General features: G+C 34.7%; 2 protein-coding genes across 3 annotated transcripts; both read right to left on the reverse strand.

Moving 5' to 3' along the window:
• Positions 1-2,432: 2,432 nt before the first annotated feature.
• LOC145090306 (CHD3-type chromatin-remodeling factor CHR7-like) lies at positions 2,433-8,391 on the reverse strand. 2 transcript variants are annotated; one of them, XM_079028597.1, is made up of 13 exons: positions 8,233-8,391; positions 7,991-8,115; positions 6,734-7,026; positions 6,502-6,568; positions 6,242-6,406; positions 5,888-6,145; positions 5,671-5,811; positions 5,261-5,557; positions 5,014-5,178; positions 3,504-4,440; positions 3,172-3,404; positions 2,895-3,087; positions 2,433-2,814 (listed from the first exon to the last, which is right to left on the reverse strand). In XM_079028597.1, the coding sequence occupies exons 3-13, from the start codon at positions 6,967-6,969 to the stop codon at positions 2,648-2,650; spliced, it is 2,859 nt and encodes a 952-aa protein (XP_078884723.1). In that variant the 5' UTR covers positions 6,970-7,026; positions 7,991-8,115; positions 8,233-8,391; the 3' UTR covers positions 2,433-2,647. The 2 variants fall into 2 exon arrangements, with proteins under 2 accessions (XP_078884723.1, XP_078884718.1); XM_079028592.1 differs by having other exon boundaries at positions 7,972-8,115.
• A 3,741-nt stretch (positions 8,392-12,132) lies between these two features.
• On the reverse strand, positions 12,133-18,284 carry LOC145090325 (ethylene-insensitive protein 2.2-like). The gene is made up of 8 exons (XM_079028602.1): positions 18,037-18,284; positions 16,812-17,259; positions 16,639-16,725; positions 16,201-16,311; positions 15,893-16,105; positions 15,600-15,785; positions 12,990-15,491; positions 12,133-12,914 (listed from the first exon to the last, which is right to left on the reverse strand). Exons 2-8 carry the CDS (start codon positions 17,061-17,063, stop codon positions 12,573-12,575), a joined length of 3,693 nt encoding a protein of 1,230 aa, XP_078884728.1. The 5' UTR covers positions 17,064-17,259; positions 18,037-18,284; the 3' UTR covers positions 12,133-12,572.
• Positions 18,285-19,066: the final 782 nt, after the last annotated feature.

A 19,066-nucleotide genomic window follows, 5' to 3' on the forward strand; every position in this document is an offset into this window, starting at 1 on the left:
TACTAGGCCATTTTTCCCGAACTTGTTACATCTGTAATTCCAGTAATATTGAAGGCCATGCTGATGAGAGAGTACTGTCCTCGAGGGGAAATTCAAAAACTCGAGCAGGAACTCTGGAGTCTCGAAATGGTTGGTACCGACATATCAACCTATACTAATAGATTCTGTGATCTGGCAATTCTATGCCCTGATATGATTGCTCTTGAGAGCAAGAGAATAGAGAGATACATTTGGGGACTGTCGCCCCAGATCCAGTCAAGTGTGTTAGCCTCCAGGCCTGTTACTTTTGACAGTGCCAAAGAGCTGGCACAATCTCTCATAGACCACAGAAAACATCAGAACCCAACAAATCCTACCCCCGAACCACAAAAGGGAAACAACAACAACAGGAAGAAGGGGTGGAACAAGAGGAAAGGTGGGGCTTCACAAGAATCCTCAAAGAGGCAACAACTAATGGCAATCAATGCTGCCACGGTATCCCCTGTTGCCCCTGCTAATCCCTTACCAGCGAAACCTTACGCTGGTAATCTTCCGAGGTGCAACAAATGCAACTTCCATCACCACGGACCTTGCAAGGAAATGCAGTGCCTTAACTGCAACAGAAAAGGGCATACTGCCCGTTTCTGCAAAGCTCCAGCAAGGCCGACCGCTCAAGTTCCTAACGCCGGTGTGGGACAAGCTTGCTACAACTGCGGCGAAGTGGGTCACTACAAGAGGAATTGCCCTAAGGCAGGGATAGCAGGCGGAGTAGGAAGAGTTATGGCCATAGGCCACGAGGAAGCCGTAGCTGATCCTACGATAGTTACTGGTACGTTTCTCCTCGATAACTCTTATGCTTGCATACTCTTCGACAGTGGAGCGGAGAAAAGTTTCGTAAGCCAGAAATTTGCACACCTTCTTAAACAAAAACCTCGAACTTTAGATAAATCATTCACTGTAGAAATGGCAAACGGGAAAACAGAAAGTACTAACTGTATATATGTAGGTTGTACTCTAACTTTAGATGGTCATACTTTCAAGATAGACCTCATGCCGGTTCCAATTAAAAGTTTCAGCGTCATTATCGGTATGGATTGGTTGAGTCTTCTTCGCGCCGACATCATGTGATTTGAAAAAGCAATTCGTCTTAACCTCCCTAACAACGAAAACTTAGTTATCTACGACGACAAACCTAGTACGAACTTTTGTATCATCTCGAGCATTCAAGCTCAGAAATTCTTGCGAAAGGAATGTCGCGCATTCCTTGCTCATGTGGTCGATGTGAGCCAAGAAACGAAGGACATTCAGAACATTCCAGTAGTACGCGACTTTCCCGACATTTTTCTAGAAGAACTTCCAGGATTACCTCCGCAACGCCAAGTCGAGTTTCGAATAGATTTAGTTCCAGGGGCTACCCCATAGCCAAGTCGCCCTATCGTCTAGCACCTGCAGAGATGCAAGAACTGTCCAGTCAACTTATCTCTCTCTCTCTCTCTCATATATATATATATATATATATATATATATATATATATATATATATATATATATATATATATATATATATATATATATGAGAGAGAGAGAGATAACCTCTATTATATTATTATATTAAACAATAATACATAATCATATTTAACACTAATAAATTATAAAAAAAAATGTTAAACAAAAAATGTTGAAGAATCCATTCAACCCGATTCCATTCATTTCAAATTACCAAAAGAATGAGTGTTGACCCGAACCAATCAATCAATTATAACAATATTTGTTATGAGTTAGAATGATTAGGACGTGACTAACCAAACTAATTCAGTAGGCAATTGTTATGGTTTAGAGATCCATAAACCAGGTGAACCGAAACTAACAAAAGACAAGATACGATTCAATTCTAAGATCCTAGCTATAAGTTTTTTTTTTACACTGACACCTTAAATTTTCCTAATTCACTTTAGGAGTAATGTACTCCACATTTTTAGTGAAAGTTTTTTGGAAAATCAAGCAAATTATTATTACTATAGTAACAAAATACAAGGGGAACAAGTGAAAGTGTTAGCCGAAGGTATATAATGTGCGTTTCCTTCTTATTTTTAGCATGGTAAAAGGTTCAACACACAAACATGACACAATTGAGTTGTTCTCTCCTTTCTTCAACTTTAATGACATGGTGACCTATATAATACCAAGATAGATAGATCCCCCAAGAATCATCTAATTACTTTAACAACCCTTCTAGTGAAGAATTATATAGATATATCACAAATTTTTATAATCACATAGACTAATCTCTCATATCAACACACCCTCCAAAGATTTAACTCACATTTTTATACTCTAAAACAAGAGGAACGAACAAATCAAATACTTATAATTAAAGTGTATATTCATTTGTCCTTTCATCTTAGCCAACAAACCTCATGAAAATAAAAGATAATCACAAACATAAACACATGTAGGAAAAGCAGAATTTATATTTGTAATGTTCATCTCTTTACAATAGCAGATAATTAGAAACAAAGATAGAGTATATGTACTTGTAAACCTTGTCCTCATTTACCTTGTAAAGTAACAACCTATGATAAGATAATGTTGACATGAAATGTGTACATATGTATGTGTATATACTATACTTCCAACTAAAAGATATAGCTCTAAAAATGCGAGTGCCCTAATTTGAACCCAATACTGGCATTCTTTGAAATGATGCAAATAATGACGGATTTGACCTTAAATGAGGAGCTGGAGCACGCAAAGTATGACCACTTGTTGTACATCGGTTCTGTGATTGTACAAGTGTCGATGCAGGGATTTCAACAATCTTCACTCCCCTCATTTCTGTAATCAAAATTCAAATACAAAACAATGATTAAATTGATGTTTAAAAAGACGAATAAAAAAGATTCCAACTTCCATACCTTTATTAAGATAATCATCACAATCCTTTGTCAAAGTCTCAGCCAATACTTTATTGGCATACACAAGATCATAGTATCCTTCTAGAACCTTCATCTTCTTTGTTAAACACATCTCAGATTCATCTATCAAACCATCGTACTTTTTCCGTATCTCTAACATCTCCTTTTCACACTCGGAATTTAGCATCGATTTCTACAAATAAAATAATAATCATTAGATTATAGAAAAAGGCTATGTATCATGTATCATGTATGTTCAATTTTTTTTATAGGAAACCTTTTCTTGATGTAGCTTTGTGACTTGCTCTTGCTCCTTCTTGATGTTTTGTAGCTCTGTTTCAAGAGGGGTAGTAATGGAATTTTGATCAGAAACCGATGGTATCATGGGTAAAGTTTGTGGTTGTGGAGGTTGATTGTTTGGGGATCCACCAACATTATTTGTACTTGAAAATGAAGGAATTGAATTTGGTGATTGTGTTGAATGTTGTATAAAAAAATGTTTGGATGCCCCTGTATGAAAAATGTCACCAAATTAATAACACTAAAAAGATATATAAAAGATAAAAATCAAACATATATTGTTTTCTAAACTCCAATTTTCTTGTATACCTGTCATTTTGCGTGCTTTTCTTTTACTCCTCATTTTTGTTCTCACAAAAGTTGAAGAAATTACATTCTTCTCAGTATTCTCTGTATCGCTTTCACTTTCAACTTCAAATCTTCCAAACCAGTAATAAGGGTTGCGGAATGACATTTTTACCCTCCGAGGCAGCCTGCTAGACGATTTTTGCGGTGTATGGATACGATGAGATTCTTTGAACAAATTACTCCAAAAATTATTTGGTTCATTTTCCATCAAGTACTCCTCAATTGAGCAACTTTCGTTTGTGTGTGCTTCAGTTTCACCCATCAATAAGATATCTTTAGAATAAACTCCATCGTGTATCAATGCCTTTGAAATGATTAAGCTTTTTAAACGATCAGTATTCTCAGTTTTATTCAGAAACATAGATGACAACTCGAGAACCAAATCATCTAAACTAGTGTCTGAATTTGACTTTGACTTTGAGTTTGACTCGGTGGAGAGGTTATTGAACAAGTAAGATGCACCCCATGAAAGGAGCCGATGGCAAGTATTGTAATTAATGCGAGCTGTTCTGCTGTCGAGAATCGTGCCTTGTTTTGAAAGAATGAGAGATTTTTCTTCAATGGTGAAAGAGGAATAAAAGCGGAAGATTCGTAAATGAGAAGAATCGAGAGAAAGCTTGTGAAGGGCTTTTAAGTCATCTGAAGGGTTCCAGTCGCTGTTGAATAGTATGACTATATCCACTGATGAAAGCCTAATCGTTGATTGACAATCGTGATAATCTAATAAGCAAACAAACGCTCCACTTTTGATGTTGTTGAACATGTTTACAGCCTCTTTTCTCTTTGACATTGAAAGAATCTTTGGTTGGATACGTACGTATGAATCTTGCCCAAATCTTCTATCAACAAGATCTTCCAAAATATCTCCAATTGTTATCTTTTCTGAACTAACCACTGACTGCATCCCATGTTAAAAAAAGATTATTAATCTTATATTTTTGACTGGATAAAACAATATAAAAGTTGGTATGCAAGATTACTTGTGTAATCTAAAAGAGATGAAATAAGTAATTATAGAAACCACAGTGACCAAAAATGTAATTTAGTCTTCTTCAAAGAAATATAAAAACCTAGACCAAAAGTGCAAAACGTTGCAAACTATAGGGAACAAAAGTGTAAGTCACTCATTTCTTGCAAATTAAAAACTACATGGACCAAAAGTGTAATTTTGGAAAATTAAACCAGAAATGTATTTCATGCAAACTAAAACTTCAGGGACCAAAAAATGTAATTCAGGAAAATTATAACTATAGGGACCAAAAGTGTCTTTTTACTTATTTCCTTCTAGTAGATTTAAAGTACATTGACCAAAAGTGTAATTCCGGAAATTTAAAACTCTACAGGGACCAGAAATGTGATTTATGCAAATTAAAACTACATGGACCAAAAATGTAATTCCGGAAAGATAGAACTACAGGGACCAAAAGTGTCATTTTATTAATTCCTGCAAGTTAAAAGGTACAAAAATTACCTGAAAAAGAACAATTACTCTCAAACCATATCTTTTGATTTTTAACAAAAGCTTATCAAGAAGTTGAAGTTTCCCACTTGCATTAATTTCAGCACCCAATTTGTCAACATCTTTCTTCAAAGATTTACGCAGAGTGGGGTCCACGAGATACGGGTGATCACAGCACTGTGAAAATAAATAATTATCAACGGAGCGAATTAATTTAAGAATTATTTACAAAAATAGAAAATTCAGAACAAATTCAAACCTTCTGAGTTTTGGTAAGAATGTCATGAAGTGTAGCATTGTTCCTTGAAGATGATGAAAGTGAAAGTGACTCAAAGTTGGAATTCAACAAGGAACTATATTGTTCGATTTGCATATGAGAAAGATGAACTGGGACCCAGTATTCTTCAATTTCAGATGAATTAAACTTCAATTCAAATGCAATAAAAGGCGATAGTTTTTCTTTCAATGTGTTGGCGTCCATGTCAGCATCCGTGTGTGTCTCTTCATATTTGGAATCAAGCAACGAAAGAAAATTTTGGTAGCTATGCTTCACATCCTGAAATTACACAAATTAGCTAATGATAATATGAAAATAACTTTTGAAATAAAATATCTATATATATATATATATATATATATATATATATATATATATATATATATACATACCAATATTTCACTAGTAATTGTTAGCAGCTTCATATCTGACACAAGCAATTTAATTTCCTTGAAATGTTTTGAGATTATGGGGCGTTGACATTCATCTATTACTATCAATCCCCATTTTATGTGATCAAGCTTTTCAAAATCCTGTAACAAAGTAAAATTAAAATCCATATAAGGTTATATGAATTGATTTATGTATTTCTGATGATTAGTTTTGTACCTCAACAATGGCATCAGGAGAAGATAAAATGACTTGAAACTTTAAAGATCCATTTTCAGTGTAGAGTTGTGATGATCTAATGGCATCCTTCACATCTTTGTTCTCTTTGTATGTAATTACAACATTTGTTGAATTTGACCATTTGGAAAATTCAGATTCCCATAATGAAAGACATCTTGAAGCAGTTAAAATTAAAATAGGTTGTTTCACTTTTTCCAGCAATGATAATACAAAAAACACCACTTTAATTATCCGATCCTGTAACATCCAAAATATAATGTTTTTAAAGCATAATATGAATGAATCCATTAAGGAAATAAGTATAATATATAGATAAACAAGAAATTGGTTCACCTGTCCATCAAAGAAGACAGAATTCTGACCTTTTTTCCAATAATCACAAAGTTTGTTAACATGATCATGGACTTCACTTGATACCTTCAATTGAAACTCTGCCAGCTCAGCACTGTGTGTGGGTGTAGGGCCCGTTTTGAGCGTAGTATCATTCTCATCACAATCCTAAGTCAGAGCATGAAAAAGAGAAAATATCATAAATTGAAATTCTAGATTAATAGCTAATTAAGATTGAACAAAATCTACAGGAAATAAAATACCATTTGGGGATGTTCTTTTGCAGATTCTTGATTGTCAAAACAAACTTCTTTAGAGTCCAATGCAACCCTGAAAAATGCAATGTAATTCATATATGGAATAAAATTGAAAAGAAGAAAAAAAGACATTAATATGTTAGCTCTAATTGGTTTATGATCTTAAGATACTAAATCTATCATATCAAAATCAGGGCAAAAAACACATTAAGGTATTGCAAGATTCAAGATATTTTACCTATGCTTTTTTTCATGTTTAGAATCTGAGCAAGATTTCATGACAATTGTTCCATCAACTTTCATTGAAGCAACAGATGTGGTAATATGATCACATCCATGAGACATCTCCTTCATCTTTTTCCCAGCAATTTGGAACAACTTTTTGTATGTGTATGCATCTAATCTCTTCCCTTCTTCAAACCTTTCTCTTTTCTTTGGCATTGAAATACTTGAAAACAAATTCTCTTTGTTCATCTTAGTAATTCTTCTACACAGGTGTTGGTTGTTTTTCTGTATTAGATCTTCTTCAACCTACACAAGTTGGATATTGTTACGTTAGCAACATTGTTTTCAATACTCTATTGAATATCCATATTTACTATACTTTATCAGCCATAGATCTTTGTATATGTCATGCTATAAAATGGCATCAGTTTTTTCCCCACAATTTATGAACAATAATGCCAAAATTTAGTTAGGAAATGCAGAAAGCTTCATACAGATGCATGGAATTTCATGCTTAAAGTCACAGGGTTTCTTGGTAAGGCCACAAACATGGACTTACATACATACATACATAACACAAGCATATACAGATGAATAAACATGTATATATAGCATATAGATTCGTACATATACATAACATATATATGTATATATGTATGCCTGTGTAAACTCGTATAATAGTTTATACAAAAAGGGCATAATCAATAAAACACCAAAAACCCCTAAATTAACACACATATACATACATAGACAACATATACTGTTTTCTACAAAGCGAAGAGAGAGACATATAAGGGATATTCAGGCTGTTAGGCATTTGCTAATAAACCCTATTACCAACTAATACAACTCACATATCAATATATCACTATACAAAAACTGTGATATCCCCTGCAAGCGAAACATGAAGCTTGGACTGAAGATAAACAAATCGAGTAGAGGAAAATCCTTGGTCTGAGTCATAGTAGGGATAGATCGCACCTATAGCGTCTGTGATATAGGAGCAGCCGCCGGTGGTGGAGGTGGTGATGGAATTTGGAGGGAAGAGTAAGAACCGTACGGAGATAGTGATAATTTGGTATTTGTAGAGTTTTCAGTTGGATCACTGCCGCTTTTTATGATATTTGTATGATCTAAACATGAATCTATCAACTAGTAAATTGATTCAGCAAAACAGAGAGAAGCAAAAAGGAAATATAAATAGCACAGAATTGAGACAGAACATTGTGCATATAGCAAACATTTACTCACGAGGTCAGTTTGGTTTTACCACAGAAGATGGAAGAATTTGATGATGAAGCTGTTTCTGGAAAGACTCAAGTAACTCGAGCAATCATCTGCTTCAACATTAGCGACTAAATCATTCGTGGAGTATTTTCGATTCGAAAACAAGTCCTGATACCATGTCAAACGAGTTAGAACTCTTATGAACAGCCCAAATACGAAACTAAAAGAAGAATCATTAAGTGGGAATTGATCACTATTTTCGAATTGATCACTATTTTCACGTACATTCTAATAATTGCAGCTTCCTCAGTCCTCACCCATCAGAAAATTCGAAATGCTGGAGGTGGTTTTAGGGTTTTTACCTTTTAGAACACTTCCATTGATTCATTTGATCATGGAGATGAAGGTATCATTCGGTTAACAGAAAGAAGAATCTCTGGCATGTCAGTCAGAGAATTGCGTCGTGGCCTTGCGGGTTTTCCATTTTAACATACTTTTGCTGGAGGAGAAAATCCTATTTTCAAAGTTAAATAATTAAATCAAATTAAATACTATTCTATAATTTTTTTTAAATATAAAAAAATACTAATAAGTTAATCAAAGCTCTGATTTATTTTAAAATTTTGGGTTTAATTAAAAATTATATGAGTACAAAAGGTTTATCATTATGACATCATTTAATTTCACAATGAAACAAAAGATTTTTTTTCATAAATTGAAAAATAACAAGTACAAGACAATTATCACACACACGAAATGTGTCACTCTATATTTGTATGCGGTTAAGAAAGAACTTTTTTATTTTATTTTATTTAAATCAATGTAATGCACTAATGCTCCAGCCTCCATTACAATAACTTTGAATATTTTATTATTGGACATTAAATAGTATTACTTTCTGCTTACCAAATTAACTTAAAATTAGTTATACCACAATTTCATTGTATATATATAAATAAACATCTCTTATTAATTAATCAACTATAGAAGTTTTTTTTTTTAATTGATCAACAATAAATTAGATTATTAGGTTGAAACTATATCCAATTAGTGCCATCATTTTGTAATTATCTGTTACTTGATCAGCTTCTTATTAGTATTTTCAATAATAATAAAAATCAGATTTTGAACCTTGAGCTCTAGCCATACAAATGGTAATCTTGCAACTTTACATTCCGTCACACATTTGCAATGTTCTAGGGACATTAAAGTTAACCCCTACCCCATACATGTTAGATTTGTGGATGTTCAACTTCAATCGGGATGTCAAGCAAAAAACATCGCAACAGCCGAACCACATTGGAGATGTTTTCTTGTGACCATTCTCACATGAAAATAACATGCATAAAATTGTGGAAATTGCAAAATCTGATTCCTAACTTTAGCTCCATGAAAGAAATTTATATCCACAACATCTTCAATGGTGACACGTAACCTTTCTATCAGTGGCGAATCTATAACAAAATATCACGTGGTTCCCAAGTTAAGTGAAGCCGATAAAAAAAAATCAACAACACTTGTGGGGGATCGGCTCGGGTCGGGTCGTGTACGATTTAATGAAATATAACGGAAAAAACCGATCAGACACCACCGATTAATTTTTTTTAAAAACAACTGAAATATAACTGAAAAAAACCGAACATTTTAATGGAAAACTAGTTGATTATTAATGTATTGATATCTTATTGTTTGATAAAGACTATATATATATATATATATATATATATATATATATATATATATATATATATATATATATATATATATATATATATATATATATATATATATAACAACACAATTGCCCCTTGTAACTTTTTTTTCTTTTTAAAATGGTTTTTTAAGATATTTTAAAAAACAAACAAACTCAAGATAGGTCATTTATTTTTTTTAAGGTAGTTCCTAATTTTTGTGGTATATGTTATAAATGAAATTGAAATTTTAGGTAAATCCTAGGACCTACCTCTTCTTTATGAGATACGTCCTTGCTTTCTATCCGAGAATAAATAAAGCCCTTGCTTTCTATCCGAGAATAAATAAAAACAGAAAGTTAATCTCCTTGTCTAAGGCATCTTTGTAATTAAAATTCATTTGTATGAGTTTCATTAACAAGAATAGAAACCCTAGCCAAAAAGGAAACATAACTAGTCCATCTCTAATCAAAACCCATAAACTCATTAATCTGCTTCAGATAATCTCAACTACAGAATCATATGTCTTATTTAATTCAACATTAAAAATGTCTTATTTAATTCAACATTAAAAATCATAAGTTGTTTTCTTCTCATTTTTATACTATTCCACCGTCTCATTTACAATAAGTGATTTGTCAAGTATTCGGGGGATAATGACTTAAAAGGGTAATATATTTTTCGATTTGTACACATTTGGTCATTGAGTTTTTTTTCATTCACATTTACCCCTTCAACTTGTTAAACTGTACACATTCAGTCCTTATGACCGGTTACTCCAGGTTAGCCAGGAAAAATGACTTAATATTGTAATATATTTCTCATTTTGTACACATTTAGTCTTTAATATTTTTGTACTCATTCAGTACTTATGAATGATTTCTTTAGGTTTCTCTCACGACATCTTACGTGGGACAATCATTGATGAAGTGTGTGAAGCTGTTGATGTTTATGTTTAACGTTTCATTTTCACAACCAAAAAATTTCATTTTTAAATAAGGCAAAAGTTCCTAATTATAAATCCATTATTAAGAAAAAAAAAGTTTATTCCAAAATACATTTATCGAAAATCAGAGTAATATAAGAAATGCGTATTCCTCAATATTGTTGATGAGTGTGTACAATCATGTCTTCGCCTTCCTACGATCAATGATAGAACCTGAAAACATAAACAACTGGGTAAACACAAAGTTTAGTAAATTTTTCCCAAAATACTCGATACAACAAACATATTATCATGCATAACGAGCCCACACTCATCAGATTGGAATACCTTGGCCCAATCAGTTATCGGACTGGAATGCCAACATGCAATAGGTCCAATCAGTCATTAGACTGGAATACCCAGGATTTGTTGGCATGTCGCCTTAACCCAACCGCTCTTCTCGAGCCTCCGTGCCTACACCTTTCAGCCGGCCCGCACCATGTATCTTAGCCTACAACGTATAGCAGGACCACCTCAACCTATCCCACCACCATATGACTATCACACGTAAGATGTCGTGAGAAAAACCTAAAGAAATCATTCATAAGTATTAAATTAGTACAAAAACAAAAATGACTTATTTTGCAACAAAAAAATATTAATGACTAAATGTGTACGAAAATATTAAGGATTAAATGTGTACAAAATGAGAAATATATTACTCTATTAAATCATTTTTACCGACTAACCTGGAGTAGCAGGTCATAAGGACTAAATGTGTAAAGTTTAACAAGTTGAAAGGGTAAATGTGGACGAAAATAAAGTCAGTGACTAAATGTGTACAAATCAAAAAATACATTACCTTTTTAAGTCATTATCCCAGTATTCGGCGTTCCTTAATAAACATTGTCGGCTCTCTACTGATAACAATATCAACCACTTGAGATAAAATAATTGGCAAATATTTTGTAATAATCTTATACTATACCAATCAAACTAATAGGACGGAAATCGGTAAGAAGAGTTGGGGTTGCAACTTTTGGAATCAAAGGGATAAAAGAAAATTCACATGACATTTCGCCTTTAAAAAAAATAACATAACTCAGATATCTTTTCAACACTTCCTAATATCTTTTTATAAAGAAAAAGTTATACACGTTTCGGTTTTTCTCGAGCATTCTTCTGGTTTGGAGTGTAAACCCAACGAAAATTATGAGCTTTTCACTAAAATATCAAGAAAAACATGTTTAACCTTCGCCGGTTTGATCAATCAATCTCCGACACCCTCAAAATCCAATTGCATGCTCTTCCGATTCAAAAGAAAAAAAAAAATGGTATATGAAATTGAGTTGCGTGTCTTTTTAGCCAATGTACCAAATTGTTTGTGAAAATACGCCAAACTATAAATCTCTTTATTTTTATCTTTATAAAATTCTCTTTAACCATATTTAACCCAAACAACTTTAAAAAAAAATAAAAAGCAAAAGCATACAAGTTTTCCGAATCAGCCCAACATAAATTGATAATACTTATCTTTTTGTTAACGAATACCTTGACTCGCTTTAGACGTTATCAAATAAAGCAAATAATTTATTAAAAATCACGTTGAAACATCCGACTCAGTTTATACTCGTTTCTATGTGAGAAAAACAAACCAAAAACATGTCTCGTTTCGATAGTAGAACATCATGTCGCTAGCATAAAAATATTTACACAACATAACGACATCGATTCAGATCTACCCAAAAAAAAAACCTTAAAAAACATTCCATTATTCTACTTCAAACCCAAATCTAAAAACCACCAGTCCACCACCATCTTCATCATCAACCTCCTTGCTTCCCATTCTTCAACAGTTACAGGCTTTTACAGCAACATCCACCATTCCACGTGTACTCATGCACAAAATCTAAAACCTGGAAGAAGCTAAATAACAAAAGAGTAGAACTTCGAGCTGTTCATCAATATCAAACAACTCAATAAACCAACACACAAAAGTCGCCGGAGACTTACGGGCTCCGGCTATACCCGTCCGGAGCCACCGCCATCAACCGCCGCTTGTATCTTTTGAGAACAGACGCCAGGTTTTCTTTCCCTTTCGGGAACGCCACGTCACCGGCGGCAGTACCTGGTCGGCCTTTCCGGCAAGAGATGGCGGTCTCCACGTCTTTTACTATGTCCAACAGACTGGCGGCGGTGGTGGTTTTCCCTCTGCTCTGTTTCACCGGAGGTGGCAGACTGGTGATGGATTTGGGCGGAGATGATCGCAGGTGGTATGCTTCCGGAAGCTGAAGACAGAAACACGGACTTGATGGTGTACGAGGTTTCGAGAATGACGGCTCAATTATTCCCTACAAAAATTAAACAATTTAATCAATTCATATTTAAAAATAATAATAATAATAATAGTAATAATAATTTTCTACCTGAAGACGATTGAGAACATATGTGTATTTCCCCCAAAGTTCGGGCCTACTTTCCATTAAAGAAAGCTCGAGAATTCTATGTATACACCAAACACCAAAGCTTTTTATCAACTCAATTCTCCATACACAACCCTCACCACAATTTGGAACCGATGTCACTAAATACTTATTGTATTCAGCTTCATCAACTTTGGCCCCACCACCACGGGCAGCTGCCCGGGTCACCTCATTGCCCTCAATTTCATACAGAAATCTCTCCCGGGCAGCCACCCGGTCAACAAGATCCTCATCTAACCCACCATTCTGCTTAAACAACCATTCAGACCCTTCAAGCTTCAACAGTTTTACAATACACAACCTAAATGACTTCAAAAGATTTGCTTCAGCATCTACTCCAGATGTAATAAAAGCTTCTTGAGTGTTCAAATTAACCTTTTCAGCCACACCAAATTGTTCAGACGGTTGTTTTGACCACATTGACCACGTATCTGACCCCGACCCGAACCCTAACCCTAACCCAATCCCTGGCCCGTAACTGGAAACGGGTTGGTAAGCAGCAGCATCCCGGGACAAATTAGAATAAGACAACCCGCCATAACCCGAGATTGTCCCGGACCTGTACAACGGGCCTGGGCCTGGGCCTGATCCTGGGCCCGGATACACCAATTGCCCATATCTCGACCCGCTCTCTCTTTCGGGTAAAACTTTAGACTCCCGATTAGGAATCAACCCGGAAATATCTGGCATACTGTAATACTTCTTCTCGTGCACATTCTCAACCGGGCCCGCAGGCTGATGATTGTAATAAGTTCTTTCAGGCTGCATCGAGGTGTTTCTGGACACAACCGGGTCGGGAAAACCCGGCGGCTTCGCGGGTCGTAACCCGTTTTGTTGGGTTCTTGTTAAAGAAACCGGAGATTTGTAGTTCAATGAGGCATTCCCAATTGATGGTGATTTAGGAGAAACCGAGTCCATTTGGAAGTAATCGGAATTTCTTTGTTTAGTTTGATTGATTAAGGATTTAATTTGGTACCCATGAACAGTAGCGGGTTGATCCGTATACCCACCGGAAGCTTGTGGTAGGCGTAAACTATGGTAACGTTTCTCCGGGTCCATATTGAGGCCCGGGTTTTGAGTATATGCATCGAGTAATTGTTGATAGTTTGACAACAGAGAAGACGACCCACGAGGTACCACATAAACTGAATCGGATAACCCGGTTGACACATTCGGGATAAACCCGTTAAATTTGGTTTCCGGGTTTACCAGTTTGGATATAACCGGGTTTGGGTTTGGGTTTGGGCCTGGGCCTGGGCTGGGCTTCACTTTAGAATCTATCCCGAGTAACTTATCGAGTTTATTCGTTTTAGCATCTTGTGTGGCTTCACCATGTAAATCAAAAAGAAGTTTCCAGAAATCGTCTAAATTTGTAGCCAACTGTCGTCTAGCGGCCCGGCCCAAGCCCGCTAGCTTTGAAAGACTTCCAGGCCCACTTCCCATATCGTCTGTTTTGACACTAAGACTCCTAAATGAGCCCGGCCCATTAGAAGTTGGAGATTGATTCAATTGGTTTGATTGATTCAATACAGTTACAGACACGACTTTTGGTTGTTGTTCTTCTTCAGGCTCCCATGGGTCCCGCTCATGATCTTTCAAAATACTTGAACTTCCATCAATTATCAATCTCTTTTCAACTGAATCATCATCATCATCATCATTGTCTTCTTTCTTCACTGTTTCCACAATCGTAAGATCCGAAGAATTTTCTTCAATGGTAGTCAAATGAGGCCCGTTTTCATAATCCAGAATCTCCTCGGGCAAATTAAAATCAGAATCACATTCATTCTCACGGGTCAAACCCAAACCCGTTACCGTTTCTTGCTTTTCAATCAAATCATCGACTCTTGTAGGCCGGGTTTCTTGAATCTCGACCCGTTTTAAATCGGGTCGGGTGCTTACAGATTTCAATGGGGTTACAACAAGCCAAAGCATAAGTGAGATGGAAAAAAAAGCAGTTACAAGAACTGCAATATATGGAACCGACATCCCGGGCCCCATTGTCCACCTCAGATTACTCGCCCAATCACTGTTTCCAAACACGGTTTCCACCACAAACACAACCCCCAAAACAAGCATTCCAATGTAGGTGATCCAGACTAAATACTCAACAAATTGAGAGATTTTGTTGACACCCATTATTGATCTTGATGAAGCAACACGAAAAAGTGGGATCACAGATGATGGAAGTAAAAGGGCGACTATAATTTGAGTGAACACCATGAGTTGATATGAACCTTCAGCTCCCAAATGATATGAACACAATAAAGCGGGAATTATTGCGATTAATCTGATTGTTGAGTGATGACACCAACCCGGAATGTTGACTTTGAAAAAGTTTTGAAGCACGGTTTGACCACTGAACTTCCAGGTCAAAGCTGTTGTGTGATTTGAAAGTAGTAGAACCAGAATTAAAGCAAATGGCGCCATGAGTGTCTTAAATACCTGGAATTTATTAATAAATGATAAACTATTTAAGAAGAATGTTTATAGTTTCATAATATTTAAGAGATCTTGAGAATTGGGATGATGTTATTTATAAAAAAACGTAACCTGATCCATTAAAGACAACGCGTCTTGGAAAGTAAGTAAATCGAGGCCAGTGCTGTAGAACACATTCGCTGCTGAATTCATGAGAATATAATTAATTACGAAAATGCCACTGAAACCACAGGCTATGGCGAAAAGATGATCATGACACAAATCTTGCTTTGAAACTCGTGTGGGTCCCGGATTTTGCTGCAAAACGTATGAAAAAAGAGAAACTCAATGAAACTATATAAAGAAAAGAAAAAAACAAAATGCATTATTTAACAAATAAAGGGTAAAAAAGTACTTTTATATACCTGAAGGATTGATGAATGGAGATAAAAATTATGAGGCATGATGCTAGCACCAAGAAGACTCATTAATGCAAACACACTTTCCCCATTTAACCTTGTAGGCATTCCACCCATGGAAAGTGACGTGTCACGTTGACTCATCAACACTCCAAAAACATATGAAAGTAAAGCAACGGTTGCTAAACGTATACATATAAACTTTGCTTTTCCATTCTCCTAAATAATCATTATAATTATCAAATCAAAAGTCAAAACATGTCCAAAAAAGATATACGTTATAACATTTACAACTAAAAAAAGATTTAACTTACCAAATAACTCGAGAAAATCGGAAATAGAAACGCGTCAATTGAAGTCAAAAGAACACAAGAAAAGAGACCGATTCCAAATGTAAGATTTAACGCATGTGCTGTGCCCAAAATCTTTCAAATTTGAAAAAGTTTATATGTTAGTAAAAAGGAAAATTACAAAAACACCACTACATATTCCCATATCGGGCTAATTTGCAGTTTAACTTTAACCAATACTTTATTTATTCCAATCAAACCATAAAGCTTCAAACTTTTTTACAAATGAACCATTATTTTGACATGATATAACAGGTCAAAACGGTTAATTTGGAAAAAAGTCTGAAACTTTCACGGTTTGATTGGAAAAAGATAAAAGTTTTAATGGTTAAACTGCAAGATTTCCGAAAATATATACGTTTTTCTATAAATTGACCTAAATAATTTAATAAAAAAAGCTACCATAGATAGGTCTAATGCGATCATAGATAGTTCTGCTTGAATCCCTAAGAACACACACGTTGCCATGTCATACTCCATACTGCAAATCTACATCATCATAAACAAATTAAAAAAAGTGACCTCATTAACAAAATATGAAATTTGTAAGATGTAATATTATAAAGAAGTTATACCTGTGCAAGATCTTTTCCTGTGACAATGGCAATAGAAGCTGAAAGGTAATGACAAAGAACAGCAGCCAAACTAAAAATAAACATAAGTATGATAAGATCATAGCCAAAACGGGCTCCTCCTTCAATGGTTGCAACCCATTTTCCTGGATCTATATATGAAATTGCTATAAAAAGAACGGGTAAAACAGCTGGAAGTAATCTTTGTGTCATGTTTGATTGCTGTTTTATGATCATTGTGTCTGTTGTCTCCATTTCTGAATCAAGTTTTAATAATGGTGAAACAAGATTGTAGTCATGTCAAGGGGTTTCAATTCAATCACATGATAGTTGTTGACATAGCAAGATTTTGACACTTGTTGTGGTCACGATCATAACCACCTTCATGTCAAGTTTGAATGATTATTGTTTAAATTTGACATGAATCAATCAAATCAAGTGAATGTAAATCCTGATTCATGAAAACAAAAGGAGATGTTATAACTTATAAAACAAATGTAACGAATAATAATAATTATAAATGTATTAGGTTAAGCAAGGTTAAAGGAAATATCATGATAAACAAAGCATATTGAAAAGACGTGGATCTTTGAGTTTAAGTTTGTTTAGAACATCTATTCATCAAGTTTGACCAATATGAGAAGAAAAAAGCCAATGAGAGACAATTTTATATTCCAAATTGCCATTCTTTTTTAAAGATTTCAAAATTAGTCAGCTAGGTTGTTTGTGGCTGATCGTGTGCAAAATTGATTAAAAAAGTTGTCTTTGAGATTCCAAATACTTTTTTTCCCGGGAAGGATGGAAAGAAATTTGATATCAGAAATTAAACGAATTCATATAAAGTTACTCAAAGTTGTAATCTTTTCAAATTAACTTCATAAAAACCCAAATCAATTCGCAAGAATTACATAATTACTCGAAAACAAATAGCGAAAGCCATAAGACCATAAAAGTTAATAAGGAAATCAGATCTTCATCGTCACCGTAAACCCCAAAACCCCAAATTCAAGAAAGATAATCAGAGCCGTAAAGAGCTTAAGCATTAAGGCTTAAATACCGGGATCTGATAAGATTTGTGTATCTATATCTATTCTTAGAAACCCAGAAAACTACGTGAATACAAGCAAAAACCCATGTCAGATGACTTGAAGAAAAAAGTCAAACTCGGTGGATTGTTAACATTGATCAATCTGTATCTAGGGTTTTGTTGCCGTGACAAAGCCGTTACCTTTGTTGCTGATGGCTGTTCTTCCAGATGTTTCGTTTTGTGGGTTTTGTTGAATGAAAGCTGAAGAAGATCAATAATATGTCATCTGGTCAGAGTTAGATCAGATGGGGTCTAATAAAGATCGTAGGTGCGAGAGAAAACGATCTCTCCAGGAGAGAGAGAGAGAGAGAGAGAGAGAGAGAGAGAGAGATGGGGTAATTAACTGTGGATATGGCTATGGAGGAGAGAGAGAATACATACACTATATGAACGAATACTAAATGGTTGAATACTATTAAATGGTGTAATAATTGTTTTAGCAGTGGCCGACGGAAGCTATCTTTGAGTCAGAGAAGGCAAGTGACTACCGGTAAATAAAAATGGAAGAAAGAAAGCTTCTTCACTTTGGTGGTTAAAAACTTGGGATAATATCATTTTATCACAAGTAATTTTGTTTTTTCTTTTGTATTGGGGTGTTCGCCACAAAATATTTTGGAGTGTTGGTAAGTTTCTGACTTATAACGTTTAATAGAACGTTCCATTTTAAATAAAAAATTCAGTTTGACAATGTCGTCTTATTCCAGAGTTTTTTTGTAAATTCATTAAATGAAATGAAAAGACAATTTTGACAGAAAGAAAATGAGGTGAAGAGAAATATTCATTATTTCGTGTTCTCAAGTTCGAAGAAAATAAAAAATAAATAAAAAAAATTTAAGTTTTTTGTGTTCACGAGTTAAGAGGCAAAAGAAAATAAAACTTAACATTTTCCTTCCCCTCACTTTCTTCTCAAATCCATCCAATTTGGGAGAAAAATTTGGAAGGAAAATATGGCTCCAAAATCCTTTCCCTCCCCCTCACTTTCCTTCCATTAATGAAACTCGAGAACATGATTTTCCTTCAACACCCCTCACTTTCCTTCGGTATCCTCCTATTTCTCTCCTTAAGTAGAACTCGGGAACAAGGCATACAAGTTTTTAACATTTAGCTTAAATAAAACGTTCCAAATTCAAAAGTCATCTCATGTAGCCTTTAACAAAACGTTACTAGCTAC

The sequence above is a fragment of the Lactuca serriola genome, chromosome 1 (assembly GCF_051521515.1).
Source record: "Lactuca serriola cultivar US96UC23 chromosome 1, Lser_US96UC23_V15, whole genome shotgun sequence".
NCBI classification, from domain to species: domain Eukaryota; kingdom Viridiplantae; phylum Streptophyta; class Magnoliopsida; order Asterales; family Asteraceae; genus Lactuca; species Lactuca serriola.